Source organism: Pelobates fuscus, chromosome 3 (assembly GCF_036172605.1).
Source record: "Pelobates fuscus isolate aPelFus1 chromosome 3, aPelFus1.pri, whole genome shotgun sequence".
NCBI lineage: Eukaryota > Metazoa > Chordata > Amphibia > Anura > Pelobatidae > Pelobates > Pelobates fuscus.
In genome coordinates, this window is record NC_086319.1 from 188,473,594 (window position 1) to 188,494,220 (window position 20,627).

Consider the following 20,627-nt stretch of genomic DNA (forward strand, 5'->3'; position numbering starts at 1 on the left):
TTGTCGTTGTGTCTTTTTCTGTATCCCCTGACCTCGGCAAGTATCCTGACTATTCTTTGGTACGTCCTGACAACCATAGGCACCCACACCACTTCAGATCATTGAAGTGGTCTGGCTGATGTTGCTCTGTCAGTTTAACCCTGCAATTGTAATTATTGCAGTTATTGATAAACTGCAAATATTTCCTTGCAGGGTTACCAGACAGCCACTAGAGGCACTTCCGGGTCGTTAGGCAACTTTTGGTTGCCTAACTGACGATGGACGTACTCACGCTCTGCATGAGGACATCCAGCATCAGCTAAAACCCCATAATAAGGCATTGATTTAGTAAGAGGTACTCAGTAGAGAACCTCTCACAACTGACAGAAGCTATGGAGCTTAAGTTAATGCATAGGAAGGGGGCATAGGATGGGGAGGTTGAAAGCAGCAGGTTACTGGGTTGAATGTTGAGTAGACAGTGCCTTTGATAACATTGTCACTAAACAACCTCGGTTAGAGGTACTCAGTAGATAAGGAGAGACATGTTTTTGAAGCAAAGTGCATATTGTGAATCAGTTAAAGTTTGTATTGAAAATGACTAGTGAATGATGCCAGGTCCAGCTGCCTACATTGTGAATATTGCGAAAGAGAATAAGAGAATACAGGTTTATTTTGGCATAGGGCTATTAAAAGGTTGCCTGTCATCATATCTCAGTTAGGGGCTAAGTGGCTTCATAATGTTATGAGCAAAGGCAAATATTGTATTCCACAAACTGTGTACTTTGTCTTTAATAGAAATTTAAGAGACATTTAAGAGAAATTGCAAACTGCAAAAGGTGTTAGAAATGGAACATATTATTTTTAATACATGTTTCTTTAAGCAATAACCTCTTACTTACCTTCAGTGCATGATATGTTTACCCAATTTTGTCCCAGATGAAATACAATAACAATAATGCATAAACAAGCTTCAAGGCTATGCTACGACTCTTTCAGTACATAATATACTGCGGTAAAAGTAGATAAAGATGTTCAGACTTTAAGATGACATCTTGACCTAAGTCAGGGAAATTTCCATGACGTGTACACCCTTTAGTTATGGCCTTGTATTTTTGCCAAGAGGTCTTAAAATGAATAAAAGTAAAAGAAGTTACTTTTTCATATATGAATTATTGTGACCCTAAAATGAAGACACCTAAGGTATAAATATGTGTACTTTTAAATGTTAAGGCACAGAGAGTGGAGAGATTTGGAGACAGATGCTGCTCCATCTTAAAATGACAGTGAGACTGACATGATGACATGTTCAGGAGGGTATGTTAATCTATTAATGATATTTGCAAGCATTTAGTTTAATCTTATTAACTCTGCTATAAATTATTGTAATGGATTGTATATGTCTATATTTATATTTTTATATAATAAATATCTAAAAAGACAAAACTTGATTGCTTTCAAGACAATCCTTATTTTATATTGTATTCTCAATTATTTATATTTGTTAAATAGAGGATCTCTGACTTACTATATAAAATATGACATAAGATATCTGTATGGTTAGCCCTGTTAAGTTCTATGCTTTAAGACATTATAGTGGTAAATAAGGGAACCAGCCGCGTTTACAATAAACAACTCACAGTTTACAACTGAGAATGATATATTAACAAAAAAAAAATATATATATAAAAAAAGATAATACTGAAAATGTTTGTTTTTCAACAAACTGAAATAGAAATGTTACCATCAGAAACAGTAATTTTACCATGACACACAGAGACAAATTCATAATATTCATATCAATCATTATTTTATTAAGAGGTCTTACAAGATTGAAGTTGAAATCATTTAAATACAAATCACTTTTTATTCTTGTACAGAAAGTGTAATAAAGTTAAAAGATCTCCTTATTATACTGAGCATTATTGCAAATGCTTACAAAAATTTTTGCATAGAGTGAGTTCATACTTACATATAAACCCAATACAAAAACAAACCCAAAAAGCTGTGTATATTTCCCAAACACACGTTTTATCATCATTCAAACACATGCATTCATATGGGATTTTCTTGCATCATTGTACATACTCTCAAACTTGTGGGGTGGCATGTTTGCAAGTGGAGCAATATGAACTGTGACATGTTTTTAAAACTTTTTTTACATTTTTTATGCTTGTTGGGGTAAATTTGAGATTTACAAATTTGCTGTTGAAACTCTTCCTTCAGGAACAAAATTGTTAAAAATAAGAAATGAACATTTTTGAAATTCACTTCAAATCATGTAGCAATTAAATCTTCATATACATCCAAACACTGGTACTCACACACAGATAAACTCACATATTCCTATTACAACAAATATCGTGTTATACTGGAATTTCAAATTCTATGTTTTTAGAATTGTCGAGGGATTGGTTGGGTAACCACTACAATTAGTGAATTGAATAATTAGACTTTTGAAAGTCCTACAACGTTTTACACATTTTGGGACTTTGTATTCTGAATTGCCCCCCTTTTAAAATTCAAATACTTTTTTAAAGATTGAGAAAAGTCATTACATTTTCACAAATATATGCCTCCCTCGTTGATTTCATACAAGTGGCAGTCGTTTGTTGAGTAATCTTGTTGGCTACTCGGGTTTGCCTTTTGAGGTTGGCACAGAACATTTGTGATGAAGGTTAAAAGCTGTGGGACATTTAGGTGTTTTACATACAACGTCTTACATACAACTGTATTTTTCTCAAGTAACCACAGCAATCAGGTACCATGGCAGCAAACTACATATTTCAATGAAAAGAATTATTCATGTACATAAATTATACAAAGTTATGGAAAAATCTATTTGGCACCTTAGCATTCTCAGTTGTCTTTACTATAATTCTAGATGCTTACTAATTTTTCAAGTGATTGTGTAAGAGCCAATGCTAATTTAATATAAATGTATAGGATTAATTTTCTTTACTGAATTATCACAAAACAAACACAGTAATTCCAATGCTTTTCAAACTTTAGAATAAGGTCATATAGAAACTATATAGTAAACATACTATAGATCTTAGTATGTCATTGTTATTGTAGTTCCATCATTATACATACACTGGAACACTGGTTCCCAAACCAGTCCTCATGGCCCACCAACAATACAGGATTTATGTATTTCCATGTTTTATTCCAATGGGGATATGGACAAAACGTGGACTGTTTGTGTGTGTTGAGGACTGGTTTGGGAAACACTACAGTACTCTACTGATGACGTTTATCGCCTATCCCTTGTAGTAAGATCTATATTTTTATTAAAGATCTCTCCATCACACACATGTTTTGCCTCATTGGCTTTTTGAATTATAATTAGCATTGCCTCTGAAAAAGGCTAGATCATTTGACCTCAAAAATTGACAACAATACCCAAATTTACATTTAGAATGTGATCATGAAAGGGCTTTGTATCTAATCTGAAGTTGTGTTTAGGATAAGATCAAGAAAGGACAATATCTCTCATTTGAACCAAGAATAAGTTAGACCACCTGATGGTGCCAATAACATACAAAGCAACTTTCAGGTTTAGTGCCAAAAACAGCACATTTAAAAGCTCATGGTAAAAATGCATGTTAATGCACAAATCATATTCAAATCAATAGAGCTTATGTTTTACTCCAATAGTAAGTAAGGTAACTTCAAAATAGCAGTTGAGAAATACTTCTCCAAGGCTTAATAATGTACAAGGTGAATTTGCTTATTAAGCATTGAAATTATAACTGTATAAGTCAATGCAATATGAGAGTTATGTCATGCCAGTGCATGGTGTTTCTGGATGATATGCATTATTAACAATCATGGGAGCATCAATACTCATTGAACTTTTCCTGCCATGGCATGTGTGCATGGCACATAGTACACTTTTCTGGCAATCGGTTTTCAATGGCTAAACCCTTATTAATATAATAGAAATATTACATAAACATACAATGTATAAATGGTAGGATTATGGTGCTACATGTTCTGCAAAAATATCCCAATTGAATAGACAATAATAGCTTGCCACACTCTGATACAGTATGAAAATCGACAAGATGACATTGAAACAAGGTGTGCAAATGAATGTCATTGTAAATACTATGGCAAATCCAATTAAGAACATAAAACCTTTGAAAGCTCTAGATCTTATATTAATAAGGAGGCTGATATATTACTCTGATGTGTTTTCATGGCTCTTGCTGTGTCTAGTTTTTTCGTTTCAGTGACACCAGTGGTATGGCTGTTGCTTGGCTTGCAAATCTCTACACTGTGTCTGGCAGCTGTATTTTTGGCAAGTTTTGGTGAATCAACCACACAGAATGTAAGGTAATACTTAGACACCATCAAAAATTTTAGACAATGAATCGGGAACATACACATTTCAAAGCTTTCACTCTTCATAATGTTGTTGAGCTGCTGACCCTGTATGCCATTTATTTCATATCAAGAGATCACATCCTGACATTTTTAACAAAGAACAAACAATTTTCTACAGTAAATCACCCTAGGGGACATTATTAAAATATTTTCTAAAGTACGCGGTGAAGTGGTTGTAAATTGAAATTGTAGTTGCCTCCACAAGACTCCTATGTCTGGGGCAACCTTATCACAGAGCAGAGTCAGACTGGGACAAAAATACAGTCCGAGCATTTAAGAGTAGAGTAGCCAAATAGGTAGCGGCACGGCCATAGAGAGAGGCATATTGTGTCATAACCATAATAGTTTGACATGCATATTCTCTAAAGTAAGCATGTGAGTTCACTGCCTCCCAAGGTAGACTATGTTCAGAGCCCTGCTAAAGTGGTCTTACATAGAAAAAATGCCACTGCACAATCACATTTAATTATATTCTTGCTTTGTAATTACGGATGACTTGTCTTCAGTGTTCCCATAACTGACAAAGTAGGGCATTGTGTGGGAAGGCTGCTTACGGTATTGAATGTGTGCAGAGGTGTTTTGTGTGTTAGGTGTGTATGGCGTGTTACAATGTGTATGGATAAGAGCTGCTTGTGATAGATGGTGTGTGTGGATTAGAGTTTGCGGTATACTGTGTGTGTGTGTTGATAGAAACTATAGGCAGTACATTGTGTTGACTGTTTGTGGTGTACTGTTTGTTTGAGGATAGGTTTTTTTTCTGTGTTATGTGTTTCTGTTGAAAGTGGTTGTTTGTAGTGTATTTGTGGTTAGAGGCTGTTTATAGTGTAATTTATGTGTAGGGGTTGCTTGTCATAAAGTATATTTGTGTGAAGAAAGGCATTAACTTCCAACAGAGTCCTAAGTAGCATGTGCAAGATGCGTGCCATGGTAATCCATCAGCAACACCCCAAGTGGTTGGAGCTATAGGGATACAAGCTGTCTGCACTCACCAGTGGTGCAGGTCACATACTCCCAAGGACCCTAGAATTAGGTTGATCAAGAATTCCCCACAGCTAGTGGGATATTACCATGGCCTCTTTGGCCTGGCACCCTGGTAGCATTGTCCCTGCATGGCTCAGCTGAGGAGATCTTTTGATCCCTTGTCATGTCACTTGGCACTTGGCATGTCCAATGGCAGTCTGGGCCTGCTGTCCTATTGATGCTGGAATGACTTACTATCTCCTGAAAAATGCTATTTGAGCACATACATGCAGAAATTTCTGCCATAGTGTCATACACATGCTTGTGCCAACATCGTATCAGCGCACAGCACTGTGGGGAGTTAATTAATTCACACTATATGCTCTAGCTGTACCAGGACAGTCAGGCATAACATGTAACCTAAAAATTTAAAACCATTCAGACTTAAAAAAAAAAATTATTGTTAGCATACATCTCACATGTGATGGTTATTATTCAAAATGTACTTGCACTATATAAATACCAACAACTAGCCCTTATTGAAGTTTGTAGGGTGGATGATTCCATTAATACCGAAGATGCAATGGTTAAGGGGCAAACTGAGATCATGGCCAATCTAGCTAGGTAGCAAACAAGCAAATAATTACAGACAATGATTTGGTAACATCTACATTCTAAAACTTTCTTTTTTATTTTGCTAAACTGCTAACCCTGTATATCATTGAATCAGATCAAGAGATCACACCCTGAACGTTCTTAAAGTCAACATGCACTAGATAAATACTGGCAATTAGCCCTTATTGATAGTCTAAGGGAAAACGATTATCTTGATATTAAAAATAAAACCCTAAAATGAGGGACCCAGTACTAAATGCCATGGACAATTGTGTATTCTCAATCCTCAATGAAAAACTATCAAAATGCATGGAATATGACTGTTAGTACAGGTTTGGAGAAAAGGTTACTATGTTGGTATATATATAACCATTATAAGACAAAATATGAGTCAATTGTTTATATAATGAAAATATAGCACACTTGTGAGCAGTTTAGTTTTGCTAATACCATTTTGGACTTAAAATATTTGGAATCACGTGAAATCCAATAGAAAAAATATCTAGCATTTTTATATGTGTATTTCTGTTAGTCAACCATAATACCTATACTCAACATCTAACCAGCTTAATCGAGATATAAATACAATAATGTGGGGGGAAGGGGTTAAACGCTTACCTTTCTCCAGCGCCGGGCTCCCTCGGCGCTGGGGACTCTCCTCCCTCTTCCGACATCAGCGCCAAATGCGCACGCATTCAATCATTCCATAGGAAAGCATTTCTCAATGCTTTCCTATGGACGTCAGCATCTTCTCACTGTGATTTTCACAGTGAGAAGCGCGGAAGCGCTTCTAGCGGCTGTCAATGAGACAGCCACTAGAGGCTGGATTAACCCTAATGTAAACATAGCAGTTTCTCTGAAACTGCAATGTTTACAGCTGCAGGGTTAATCCTAGATGGACCTGGCACCCAGACCACTTCATTGAGCTCAAGTGGTCTGGGTGCCTATAGTGGTCCTTTAATGAACAAGATCGCATTCTGGCTTCTGCAGAGTTAAACTAGCTTGGTCCAGGTAAGATGCAAACCTTGAAAAATGGTTTGCCCTCTTTTCAAGGGATGGCACCTGGGTACCCGAGGCATCATAACCAGTAGCTGGGTATAGTGGTTATAATGTTCGAAGTGACTTTTTTTTTTTTTTGTCTCCAATCTAAGCTGTCCAAAGCACATGTTTCAGTTTAGGGAACAAGACCTTTATCTAGCTATGTGTTTCAAACATTTATTACACATTCCAAATGTGTAAAGTTATACAAGTTTATGCAAATTGTTTAATTATATTTCCCCAGGATGTCTTATTTTAGTTATATTTCCCCAGGATGTCTACAGTGGATGGAACAAGCGGCAGTAATCAGTTAAACCTCTGTTTCTTAAGCATCTATCTGTTTTTTGCACTTTGATCAAGAATTGAGTTCTATCCAAATTCTGATTGGCTTCGGGCACACATAAACCAATTAAAATACAACTTTCTATTCAAATGAGTCAATGTTTTTTTTCTTCTTCTTTTTCTATTTGTACATTTTTCTTGTCACCTTCAATCAAATCAAATGTCGAACAGATGATAAGATCTATCTGCTTTTTTCGCAGGTTGCTTTTTTTTTTATATAAACATAATTTCAATTAAAAGCATTAGTGACTCTTCAATGCTCTTCTTGTCACGGACACTACTTATATATTGTGAAACTCTGTGGTGATGCTTAATCTACATACAAGCTAGTTATTTGTTCACCTTTGTACAGACAACAGATATACTCAACGGATTACCTTCTTTAATGCATACTCGCGATTTCCTTGGCTACTGAAGTTATGTACGCTACAACTGATTAGACATTTCTGATTAAAATATTGAATAAAGTGATAGAACATGCCAAGATTCCTTGATCCTCTATGACTGTATATGTTCTCAAATCCACAAATCATAGTGACAAGTAGCAGCATAACAGAACTAGTAACATTATTGATCATGTGAAATAACATTTTATCTGGTAATTCGAAATATACTTCCATTCACTGGGACTCATTCACCATACATCATACAGAATTCCACATACAAAGAAAAAAAAACAGCAAACAGTTAGATGGGACACTTCCCCGCTGTGCTTTTGCTTGCAGAGTGCATTGTCTTAAGGCATAGGCACATTTCTCCCTCTTTGATCAGAGATGTTTCAGTCCAGTTTACAAACATTGCTCGAGGTGACCTTGTGAATGTGATGGAAGCGTTTATTACAGGCGGCATGGTGCAGATCTACAGCGAAGCACCGAAAACAGAGAAAATTTTTATTATTGTATATGACAAACTCTGTTGCCTTTCTCCAGTAGCACAGAATATGTGCCTTGTTTACACGTAAAATATTTAATTTAATACATAGACCTTGTGATTAACACCTTGAATAAGGTGGCTTCCCAAAATGTGCTTGAGTCCCAACCATAATCCCATAAATATGCATCTGGCCCAGTGCCTTATTACTCATCTGTCCAGTAAAAGGTTAGCCTGACTCCATGTCGAACGTCCAGTGGAATAAAACTCTATACCATTAAACCTTCACATTTAACTTGCATTTGCATAATGTGTACTGCAGAATCTTGTAATACCTTTCATTTGTCTGTTTGGAATGACAAGCTTTTTGGGAATCGCTTTTCTTTTGATTAAGGTCGTGTAAAAGTGTTTTTGCTTTGTTCAGTAAAAGTGTTTCATAAGAGGCTACAAAAAAACCCATTAGTTTGTAACTGCACTACTGGGCTAATATACCCTACTAGTTCTTGTAGAACAAAGAATTCATGTCTAAAGGTCTAACGAATGACAAGCCGCTCGGACCAGAATGCATCCATCAAAAGGAATATCAAAGGTTAAGGGAAACTGGTGATTAAAAAATGTGATTCTTTGGGTTTCATCAGGCTAGTTGAGAATTTGTGTGTTATTTTTTTATTCTTCTGAGCCTTAGAATAGCTCTTGTTGTAGTCAAAGATGAAAATGAATTGCGTTATAGGGAAGACAAGTGATGGTCACCCAAAGCTTCTGGCACTGAAACATCTCTAAAACAGGAGATTAATAGATTTACAGATATATATATTTATATATTTGTATATATTCACACACGCACACGCATATTGTTTCTGAGGCTTTCTGTGTCTGTTTACAGTCTTGCTCCTAGCTACCAGTCCATGGAGCTGTTTTGCCAGTCTTTAAAGACAGACACTGCTATTTATCTGGCAGGTGGATCCGCTGCCTGCTTGTGATAAGAATAATCTCCCATTGGGACATACGCAGATCTCATATACTTTCTGTCTGGAGCTGGCTGAGGAGTAGGATCCTCGAGGAAGCTGGGGCAGCTTCACTGTCGCAGCTTGTAGAAGAATCTAGAAAATGATGAAAAGAAAGGATGATACACATAGTTGACCTCTGTACCACATCATCATGCAATTCAGGTCTTTAACATAGAATTAAACAAATATCAAGTTAAGAGCAAATAATGTGAGCATAAAATGTTCTCCTATTTGTTGATATGTAATGTTGTCATGCAAGGAAAACTAAATGTTGCTTCTTTAACTAGGCTAGAACACCTCATAGTAGTTGGCTGGCAAATAATTCTGATGGAAGAGATTACATTTAGAAGCAAAATTAAGATGAGGAAACGTTACATATTACTTTGACAGCAATGTATTAGATAATGTATTGAATAATACATAATTATGAATTGCAAAGGTTTTACAATTGGACAACAGAGATTACCAAAATATTATTGCAATTAAAGTGCTTAATTTCAATGACCTGGTTACAGTGTCCCAAGTACTCTGGTGCAGTCCTTTCATTGAGAGTAAAATAGTTTTTAATGTTTTTATGTTTCCCTCTGTGCTGTTTGGACTAATGAGGAAATATAAGCCTGAGCAGCAATGGGTACCTGTGATTGGCTGAGAATATCAACTGACTTCTTTGAGAATATCAGAGTCCATTGCTGGTATAAATGGATATGTATGGATGTATGTAATCTCTGCCTTAGCCACACCTCCAGTAGGGGCCTGGCTGTGGGTGACCAGAAACCCTTATTTAGAGTTAAACAGAAAATTGTGTAAAAGTGAATGGACAGACAGTGCCTGGGGAATCAAGGCACTATAACCAATTCACAGAGATGAAATGGAGTGACTACTGTAGTCTATATATTGTGTTATAATTTTTTCAAAATGTTTCAGCTCTTTTAAAAATATTTTATTTTGTTTATACATTTCCTATGTGTGCTCAGAATAAACCGGAATTCACCGATATACCTTTGCTCATTGGCTTTTTGTTTGATCTCTTTTTGAATCACTGTAACATGTTTTACAATATATGTAGCAAACACAAACAGTGATATAGTTTAGCTGAGTGCTTATTATGCTTATGGAACCTGACTTTTCCCGCAGGTAAGATTACATCTAATATAATAGTATTTGAAAATAGGAAGAGCTGTTTAAAAAAAAAAAAAAAAAAAGCAGAAACAGAACACTACTTAAGCACCAAAGAGTAACATGATGTTTTTTTACATGTCTGAAAGTAGCAGTAAAATAAATTAAGAAAGTTAAACTGGTTGAAAGTTTATACATGTTCTTCAGAACGTGTTTTAACAGTTGATTCATTAACATAGACATTAACAGACACACTGCAATACACAGTATAATAAAATACAATAATACAGTATAATACAACATACAGTATAATATATGCTGCAATATATCCATTAATATATATCCTGCAATATATCCATGTGACTGGCTGAAAGTTAAATCATTTAATTTAAGTAACACAATTTAAGTAAAATAGCACACAATGAAACAGAGTCCCATATATATTTGTATATATATATATATATATATATATATATATATATATATATATATATATATATATATATATATATATGTGTGTGTGTGTGTGTGTGTGTGTGTGTGTGTGTGTGCATTGTGCATGTAATATATATGTATAATACCCCTGTTAAGATTAACTTACTTCTCCATCTTTAGACTCTAGGCGTAAATCTGTTCTACACGATGCTTCCAAACTACCAGCCTCTGCATTAATTTCAATGCCCTTTGGTGCTTCCATCACTAAGGTCCGGGTCGGTGACTCCAGCCTGTAAAAATACAAGACATGGAGAATTCAAATGCATTATCATGACCCAATTAAAACGTTAGCTCCAACTATGACAACTGAAGCATCCTAAAACTTTAATTATGATTCTCTCACTCTGTCCAATAAGGTAGATAAACACCATTTAATGTATTACATTTTGCATCCTCTGTATTTTTTGTATTTCTCTTGACTGGTGAAACCTGGAGCAGAAAATATTATTTCTGATTGAGTTGTTGTATTTTCCTCTTTTACTGCACTAGCAAAGGAGCACAATTACATTAATGTCACGTGTGCCACCATGAAATCATTAATGTGGATGTGTAGCATGATGATTAATGTAGATATGTGGCACAATCATTACTGTAGATGTGTGGCACGATCATTAATGTGGATGTGTGGCACGATCATTAATGTGGATGTGTGGCACGATCATTAATGTAGATGTGTGGCACGATCATTAATGTAGATGTGTGGCACGATCATTAATGTGGATGTGTGGCACGATTATTAATGTGGATGTGTGGCACGATCATTAATTTAGATGTGTGGCACGATCATTAATGTAGATGTGTGGCACGATCATTAATGTGGATGTGTGGCACGATCATTAATGTAGATGTGTGGAATGATCTTTACTGTGGATGTGCGGCATGATCATTAATGTGGATGTGCGGCACGAGCATTAATGTAGATGTGTGGCACGATCATTAATGTGGATGTGTGAAATGTTCTTGCATAAAGAAAAATAAGCTAATTTTTTACCTTCCACATGTATTCTTATAAAAGACCAAAAATTCACCTTTTGACTATTTTTTAAAAAAAATCTTCTTATGCCAACCTTCAAATAAATGCAAACACAGTTTAAAGGGTAGCTTCAAAGAACATTTTAAGCAACTCAAAATATATAAAAAAATTAATTAAGGTGCTGCAGCTCCAAAATAATAAAAGTAAGCTTTTTTTTTTTAAATGCAACAGAAAAAAAGAAACGAATGGGGTATCCAGCAAATAATAACAAAATATATTCAATGTAATAACGTTAAAACGTTCTAAGGCACTGAAAAGCCCATAGTCAACCACAGTTCTCTTTTATCATACTGTTCGCAGAAAGCAAATAAAATAAAACCTTTTTTTCAGACCAGGTAATTTCAGCAGTTGGAGGAAAATGTAACATTATTTCTATAAAATCCTTTGTGTTTTTAAAGTTATTAAAGTGCATATATACTGCACACTTTTGTTGTTTTTTTCTTATGTTTTAAGTTCTTAATACCAGCTTATCAGAACATTTATTATTATTATTATTATTATTATTATTATTATTGAAATTATTTATTCATTTGAACCCATCCTTATCTTATTCAAGAGGGATGATGCTATTCCAAAAAAAGCTTCATGATTAGAATTGAGAGATATAACATAAATAATTAACATATGATCACGGGCAATAAAAAGTTAAAGATATACCAGCTCTTCCAGAGCACCCCACCCCAGGCATCAACCCCCTGTATGAATCTGAACCTCTTATAAAAATGGTTTTACTCCTTTTGTGTCTCAGAAAAAACAGACACACCCACACTGCACATTAGACAGATGACGTGATGATATCTGCTTAGATATGTCCTATGTTCCATTACACACTTCCTATGTCAATGTGAGGTGGACAGCATTACTGAAACCGACTTAAATCACTGTAATGAACAAAAAAAATATATTAATGTCCATATGTTGGAAACAGGGTCGCCATCAGGGGAGCCCATGCTCTCTTTTTACAATTTGTGAGAAAGAGAGGAACTGCCATAGGGGAATGCTTTGAGTCTCCTGCTCTCCGCTAAATTGTAATATATTGGGGGAAAGCAGGAGAGTCACAGCATTCACCTATTGCATTCACGTATGGCACCTATGGCAGTTCCTCTCTTTCTTACAAGCCCGGCCTGTCAGAGAGTTGCCGTGGGTCACCATGACAATGCTCCAATACTACACAATGCCGGAGCTCGTGAGAACAGCTTGCCACTGGCAGAGGTGGAAGCTGGAGCCTCTATATAACCTGTGGCCAACAGGGAATCTAGTGTTCCCTCCTCCCTGGTCAGATAAAAAGAAGCAAAGTGGGGTGAATAACCTTAAATAATAATACTTATAAAATCCGCTCCCAACTCACACACACACTGCATGCACTATACACACACACACAATGCATCCTTTACACACAGATACACTGTGTCCACTATACACACACTGCATCTCTGTGGGTGTACTTGGACCCAGCCCTGTGGAAGAACTCAAATAGGTTGGCTCTGTGGGCAGAATTGAGGGCTGGCTGTGTAAGGGGCCTCAAAATTTCAGAAAGCCTTTTTTAAAGCATTTTAATACTGTATACCTGAGGGCACTGCTGAAATGGTCAAATTCCATTCTTTACTCTAGTGTTTGGTGTTACAAGGGATGAGACCACTCATATATCAGTCAATTTCCTAGGTTCCTGAGTGCAGATGCAGACACTATAATCATAAAGCTATTTTATGGGTTGCGGTTGTCGTTTTCCTTTATTATGAGACACAACATTCAAATTAGTCTTCATCGAGTTAAATTAATGAGACCTGCTCACTGCAATACTCTGATCCCTTGTTCATTTTCTTTTCAAGGTTTCTTGTTATCTGTATTCCTTGTAGAAATTCAACCCTGTGTAAAGCTTCACTGAATAGCCCATCCCCCCATGCAGACAAAATACTAATTAATTAACCCCATTCATGGCAAAAAGATCAGAAACGTCATATCTATATTCCTATTACAGCACCATTATTTGCTTTTTGTGAATAAGACTTATGTTTAATCCTCACATACTTAAACTGCTACTAATCTCAAAAAAATGTCCTTACTCCTTATTTCTCAAAATTTAAATTACTTTAAATTATTATTGCTATCATTGTTATTATTATAAAAAATAAAAAATTAAAATTCAGAAAACCCCTGGGCTTTGATTCACATCCAGAGATTTGCATTTCAGTCAGGAAGTGTCTGACATATCTTGACCAACAGCGGAATTTCAGTTCAGACCAATGAGAGAACCATTGCATAAGCATGTGAGGCATAACATAATTCCTAAATAAGAATGAGTGGGAGCTGCTACTTCATAGGAAGGACAACACTAGGGCTAAGAAATAGTATCCTACATCCCACTGAAAACATGGTGGAGGAAGGGGTAGAATTGGAGTTGTAACACCAATGTATTATTAATCAGGAATATTTAATACATCAACACGGACCTGGGAAAATTATGACCCTCTAAGTCTTTGTCGGTGGATTAAATATTCCTATTGAATGTTACTTTGGTGTTGTAACTCCCTTACTTGTGGTATTCTGAGATTGAGGGAATCTATGGAAGCTGCACCCATATCCTTTTAGCAGTGTGCATTTTCCCTTTAAAACTGTGGTTGCCAACCCAGTCCTCTTGTACTCCATAACAGTCCAGGATTTAGGGAATACCCAGTTGTGCCTAAGGTGCTTTTAGAAAGAAAAAAACAAAAACACCTTAGACAAAACAGTGTAATCCCTAAATCCTGCACTGGTAGAGGGTACTTGAGGACTGGGTTGGGAACCCTTGCTTTAGAGAAAACTGTAGAGGCTATTTACCCGGTGTAGCAGAGCTCCCTGTACCCTGGCTGGGTACCTTCGCCAAGGACCACTTCCTATCTGGAACATCTCTTCTGCCCCAGTTGCCATGGCTTGAATGGGGTCCTCCTGGAGGCTCTCCGTCCTGGAACAGGATAGGGAACTAGCTCTGTTCCCTCTCAGGGGCTGGACGACACACAGTTCAGGGAGCTCTAGTCCTTACAAGGACTTTCCCCACCGAATCCTCCACAAGATGGAACAAAGTGCTCAGCAGTGATTATAGCCCTTCCCCTCCAAGTAACTAGACGACACACAGTTCTGGGAGAACAACTTGTTTTAATGAGCCAAACTGGCCTTTTATACACAGACCCCAGCAAGGGGTCCTCATTGTATTCAGCCCAAGCTCCTCCCAGGAATGTCTGGGCCTGGGAGATAATTGTGTTAAAGACCGGTAAGCTAATTATCTCCCAGGAATAGAGAGCCAAACACAAAAATATAAAAACATAAAAGTACCCAAAAACATCAAAAAATATATAATAAGTCCACAAATAATAGATATTTAACCCCTTAAGGACCAAACTTCTGGAATAAAAGGGAATCATGACATGTCACACATGGCATGTGTCCTTAAGGGGCAAAATGGCCCTGCTCTGAGCGCCCAAGTTCTCCAAATAGCACTCAGATCCATGCAGTGTAGGGGAAATGCCACCGTGTTAAAATTCTGATCGGCCGCATACGTGGTCCTATGCCCAAAATTGTTCTAGGGCTTTTGGTGCTATTGCCGGTTAACTTTTGGGAGCTCCTGCAGCTGCAATATGGGGTGCTCTGCTTTGCTCTAAGGCAGCGTTTGTTTCCCTTAGTTTCAGGTACGTTCCCTACAAAAAGTTGTCCGGGAACCGCACGGTCACCTCATGCTGAAAACAGTTCCATACCATTTGTGGCTAAGTCCCACTGAGGTGACCAGGAACCCACAAAGTCATCATGACGAATTTAGTTCCATAGTAGTTGCGGCTAAGACACAGTTGTAGCAACACTTGAAGAAAGGAAGACAATAAATTCTGTTTTGAACAGATTAAGTTTAAGGAAGTGAGAAGCCATTCAGTCAGAAATACCAGAAAGAAAGTCAGAGACACGAGTCAAAAGGGATGACGAGAGATGAGGAGAGGACAGTTAGATTTGCGTGTCATTCTCATAGATGTTACATTTGCTTGATCCAAGGATAAATCTGACTGCCATTCTGGGGTCAAGAAGGAATTGTTTTCCTAGCTTGTTGCAAAATTGTGCTTCAAACTGTTTTTTTTTACCTTCTTTTGGATCAACAGCAAAAAACAAATGTGAGTAAGAGGGTGAACTTGATGGACGCAAGTCTCTTTTCAGCTATGTAACTATATTGGAAACCAAAAGAGCTGATAAGTTTCCCACGAGAGGCAGTACAGATCGAGATCAACAGTGGACCAAGGACAGAACCTTGTAGAACACCGACAGAGAGGGGTGGAGGAAAAGAGGAAGAGACAGAAAAAGAAACACTGAAAGAGCACTGGGAGAGGTAGGAGGAGATCCAGAAAAGAGAAGAGTGTTGTGGGCTGAAATTACAGAGGATTATAAAACGTGGTTATGCTAAAAAGTATCGAAAGCAGCAGAAAGGTCAAGTAGAATTAGGAGAGAGTAGCAACCACTTAATTTTTTTAGCAATTAAATCATTGGATACTTTGTTTAGTGTAGTTTTCAACAGTGTGATGAGCGTGAGTTCTCGGGAAATCGTTGTTATGAGGATACTAAAGTGGTTTTCTTTTGCAGAGGAAAGAGCCAAACTGTACGAGTGTAGCATAAATTTATTTCTGGTTATCCATTGAGTAAATGAGTCCCCAGGTTTTCTTTCTTGTAACTTGGTAAGTAGCATGTGCCATTTTTAGTTGACCATATGAAATTAATTTAATAGACACTATAGTCACCAGAACGACTACAGCTTAATATAGCGGTTCTGGTGTCTAATCTGCAGCCTTTTAATGTAAACACTGGCTTTTCAGAGTAAAAGTGGCAGTAACTCAAAAGGCCACTAGAAATGCTTCCTAGTTCAATGCTGCACAGTGTGCAGCGCCTACGAGCAATGTCTTCACACTCTGCATAGAGCTTTACGCTCCCCATAGAGATGCATTGTTTCAATTAATCTCTCTGTGAAGATGCTGATTGGCGCAGTGCGGAGTATTGCTGAATATGCGCAATTGCTTCCCAATGCTGTAGGCCGAGATCATAAAGATGGAGGCCGGGCCAGCCGCATGAGACTGGCATGGCGAGGAAGAAAAGGTAAGTTCAATGCAATCTGAATGGGTACGGGAAACAGGCGCTCCAGGACTATACTGTTAGGAATACGTGATTGCATTCCTAACATTATAGTGTTCCTTTAAGCTTTTAGACTGTATATATTTGCTATCTCTTTATTTAAATCACTCTAGCTAACCATGTCCTGGCAGTGTTCTTACATTATGGAGCCATAGAGGCAGTGGAACTGTGCATTATAAAGAGGAAAACATGCATGATGCCACCCAGAGTGACCATACAGGGTTCAAAAACATAATCTACCCATACATGTATCTGAATACCCTTGCAATATATTGTATATAGTTGAATATACCTGCTAAAATAATTGTCCATCATATCTAATTGATTTAGAATGGTCGGACTACTACCTTATTGAATTGTGCCAAACTTTCTAACATCTCAATATATGACTAAGTGTAATGTTTTGTTGGCAAGGACTCTTTTACATTAACGCACATAAATGTCTAAAATCACCAAGTAATATAAATAATGCATTACATTCATCCATTGTGCAGAGGTAAAGCTTAGTAAAGTAAATGTTTAAAATTTAAAATACATATATTTAAATGTTCACATGATTGTACCTTCCTTGTTAAAAAAATAAATAAAAAATGTTTGTATATTGCCATTAGAAGTATCTTTTTCCGTCTGCTGGACAGTTTTTTGTGTGCAGCCTTGAGTGAAGTCAACACTTAATGATTTTTGTATAACCAAATGATCATAGAGAAGCATTGGTGACATAGGACACGTAAACATGTACGAATCAATCCAGTGCTTCTCTTTTAGATGCTTTGGACATGTTTAGCATCTTTATGCTGTGCCTGATTACGATTAATGTAAAGAACTTTGAGAACTGAAGATCTTAAATAAGAAAGCACCTCCAATAGCTCTCAGTCTTACAGCCACTAAAGGTGTGGTTAAGGCAAAATGTAAACACCGTTTCTCATAAATTACAGTGTTTTATATTGCTAGACAAGAGTGAAATGGTATTGGTGCTTAAAATGTCCCTTTTAGTGTATAAGGCAATTGTATAAATCAAACTCCTATGAAAAACAAGTTATTCTACTTGACATACTGTGACCAGAACAATTAATTTCTACCTATCGAATCACAAAAAAAACCTGAAAATTATCCTATTGTCTTATTTAATTAACATGATTAAAGCACAGAGTAAGTAATTTAGAAAAGTCAAGACACATATTTCTTGATTCTGTGTTCAATTATATCAAGTGTCATAACACAATTACTGGTTACATGTCTGATTTATACGCTTTACATGCCCTGGCAGTTAAACAATGCACTGTTCTGGTAATTGTGAGCCTTGCAGAGGTTAAATAAAACGATATTGAAGATGATTCTGCTAAGGAGAGAAGACAGCAGGGCAAGTTTTAAATGGAACTGTCACAACAAATGCACATGTTAATAAACAGGGCATAAAAAGGCTACAAGGTGGAGCATTTAAACATAACATATTTACAAGCACTTTTTGGTTACACACAGGGTCTGAATTATGTGCACAAAGCAAAAAGAAAAAAAAAGAAAAAGCAATGCCTGCATTTGAGCACACATGCAGTAAATACAGTTAAATCATATATTTCTGAAATAAAAGTATTTAAAATGTTACACCAATCTTTATCAATCTCTTTATTGCCTCCCTTTTTATTGATATATAGTTTATTATATCTATAATTATTTACTATATATAGTACAATTGATTGGGATTTTTTTTATATATATACATGATGGTCTTCTAATATATACTTAATGGATGTCTATTTCATTAATTTCTATACATTTACTAATTTTAATTTATCTTTCTTCCATAGTGTAATACTAATCGGAAATTCAAAGTTTGCCAACACATCTCCTCGTACCCAATTCTTATGGTTTCCTGAGGATTATTCCCGCATTCAAAATTCCTGTGCTGTTAATATTCACTCAAGTTTTTCATCGTTTGAATCGTTTCATTTTATGGGAGTTCTAACCTTCGGTTGCAAAGAAAGAGGACTTTGTCAGCAGTACTTATAACCTACTGTGTAACCTGATTGGCTATTCGTTAATGTCAGTTTCTGCGAATTTTTACATCTGTTTCCGTTCATTTTACTAATTCTCTTTGCTGCTATAAATAAGTAAAAAAAAGAGAAAGCATAAAAAAATAAATAAAAAAATGTTAACCACTGGAGAGGCCTTTTCGGGTTGAGGATGGAGTCAAGCTCAACTCCCAGTCCTACTGCCAGTTTCTGGAAGACACCTTCTTCAAGCAGTGGTACAGGAAGAAGTCTGCATCCTTCAAAAACATGATTTTCATGCAGGACAATGCTCCATCACACGCGTCCAAGTACTCCACAGCGTGGCTGGCAAGAAAGGGTATAAAAGAAGAAAATCTAATGACACGGCCTCCTTGTTCACCTGATCTGAACCCCATTGAGAACCTGTGGTCCATCATCAAATGTGAGATTTACAAGGAGGGAAAACAGTACACCTCTCTGAACAGTGTCTGGGAGGCTGTGGTTGCTGCTGCACGCAATGTTGATGGTGAACAGATCAAAACACTGACAGAATCCATGGATGGCAGGCTTTTGAGTGTCCTTGCAAAGAAAGGTGGCTATATTGGTCACTGATTTGTTTTTGTTATGTTTTTGAATGTCATTAATGTATATTTGTGAATGTTGAGATGTTATATTGGTTTCACTGGTAAAAATAAATAATTAAAATGGGTATATATTTGTTTTTTGTTAAGTTGCCTAATAATTATGCACAGTAATAGTCACCTGCACACACAGATATCCCCCTAAAATAGCTATAACTAAAAACAAACTAAAAACTACTTCCAAAAATATTCAGCTTTAATATTAATGAGTTTTTTGGGTTCATTGAGAACATGGTTGTTGTTCAATAATAAAATTAATCCTCAAAAATACAACTTGCCTAATAATTCTGCACTCCCTGTATGTCCATCTAAAACACTGCTGTTCAAAACCAGAGCTTGCAATGCAGGCCTTGCCTAATAACACAAGCAGGCAGCAGGTGACAACAAGTAAGGTAATTTTCCAGTACCTACTGCCTGTTAATGTACAAAGAGTAAATGGGAAGTAGGTGGAAAGACTGTATTAGCCAAAGCACATTTCTCTTACACTCCCCGGCACTACACACCAGCGACGACAAAGAGAACATCCTTCTCCATGACATAGGTGAGCTGTAGGGGTAAAGAGAGAATGATAATCTAGTTTTAATATATGTGTGTTTGTGTGTATGAGGACAGCTGCAAAACGGTCTCACCCAGTTCTCTGCAACTGTTTAATGTTGCCCTGACATCAAATGTCATCAAATGTTTAAAGGGACACTATAGTCACCCAGACCACTTTAGCTCAATGAAGTGTTCTGGGTGCAATGTCCCTCAGGTTTTAACCCTTCACATGTAAACATAGCAGTTTACATAGCAGGGTTAATCCAACCACTAGTTGCTGTCTTCCGGACAGCCGCTGGATGCGTTTCTGCGACACTGGATGCGAACATCACATCCAGCGTGCAGAACGTCTATAGGAAAGCATTGAGAAATGCTTTCCTATGGACTGTTTGAATGCATGCGCGGCTCTTGCTGCACATGCGCATTCCGGTCCACTCGAGAGCTGACGTCGGCGGGGGAGGAGAGGTCATCAGCGCCGAGG

The 20,627-nt window shown here is 36.9% G+C and overlaps 1 protein-coding gene across 4 annotated transcripts in view; it reads right to left on the reverse strand.

The window, feature by feature from the left end:
* Nucleotides 1–4,811: 4,811 nt before the first annotated feature.
* Nucleotides 4,812–20,627, reverse strand: part of SGCD (sarcoglycan delta) — a 684,711-nt gene continuing 668,895 nt past the window's right edge. For all 4 annotated transcript variants that reach the window (XM_063447832.1, XM_063447834.1, XM_063447833.1 and 1 more), the window contains 2 exons: nt 10,918–11,041; nt 4,812–9,293 (listed from right to left, as the gene is read on the reverse strand). In XM_063447832.1, the coding sequence (XP_063303902.1) occupies nt 9,120–9,293; nt 10,918–11,041 (298 nt within the window). In that variant the 3' untranslated portion in view covers nt 4,812–9,119. The remainder of the gene's footprint in view (nt 9,294–10,917; nt 11,042–20,627) is intronic.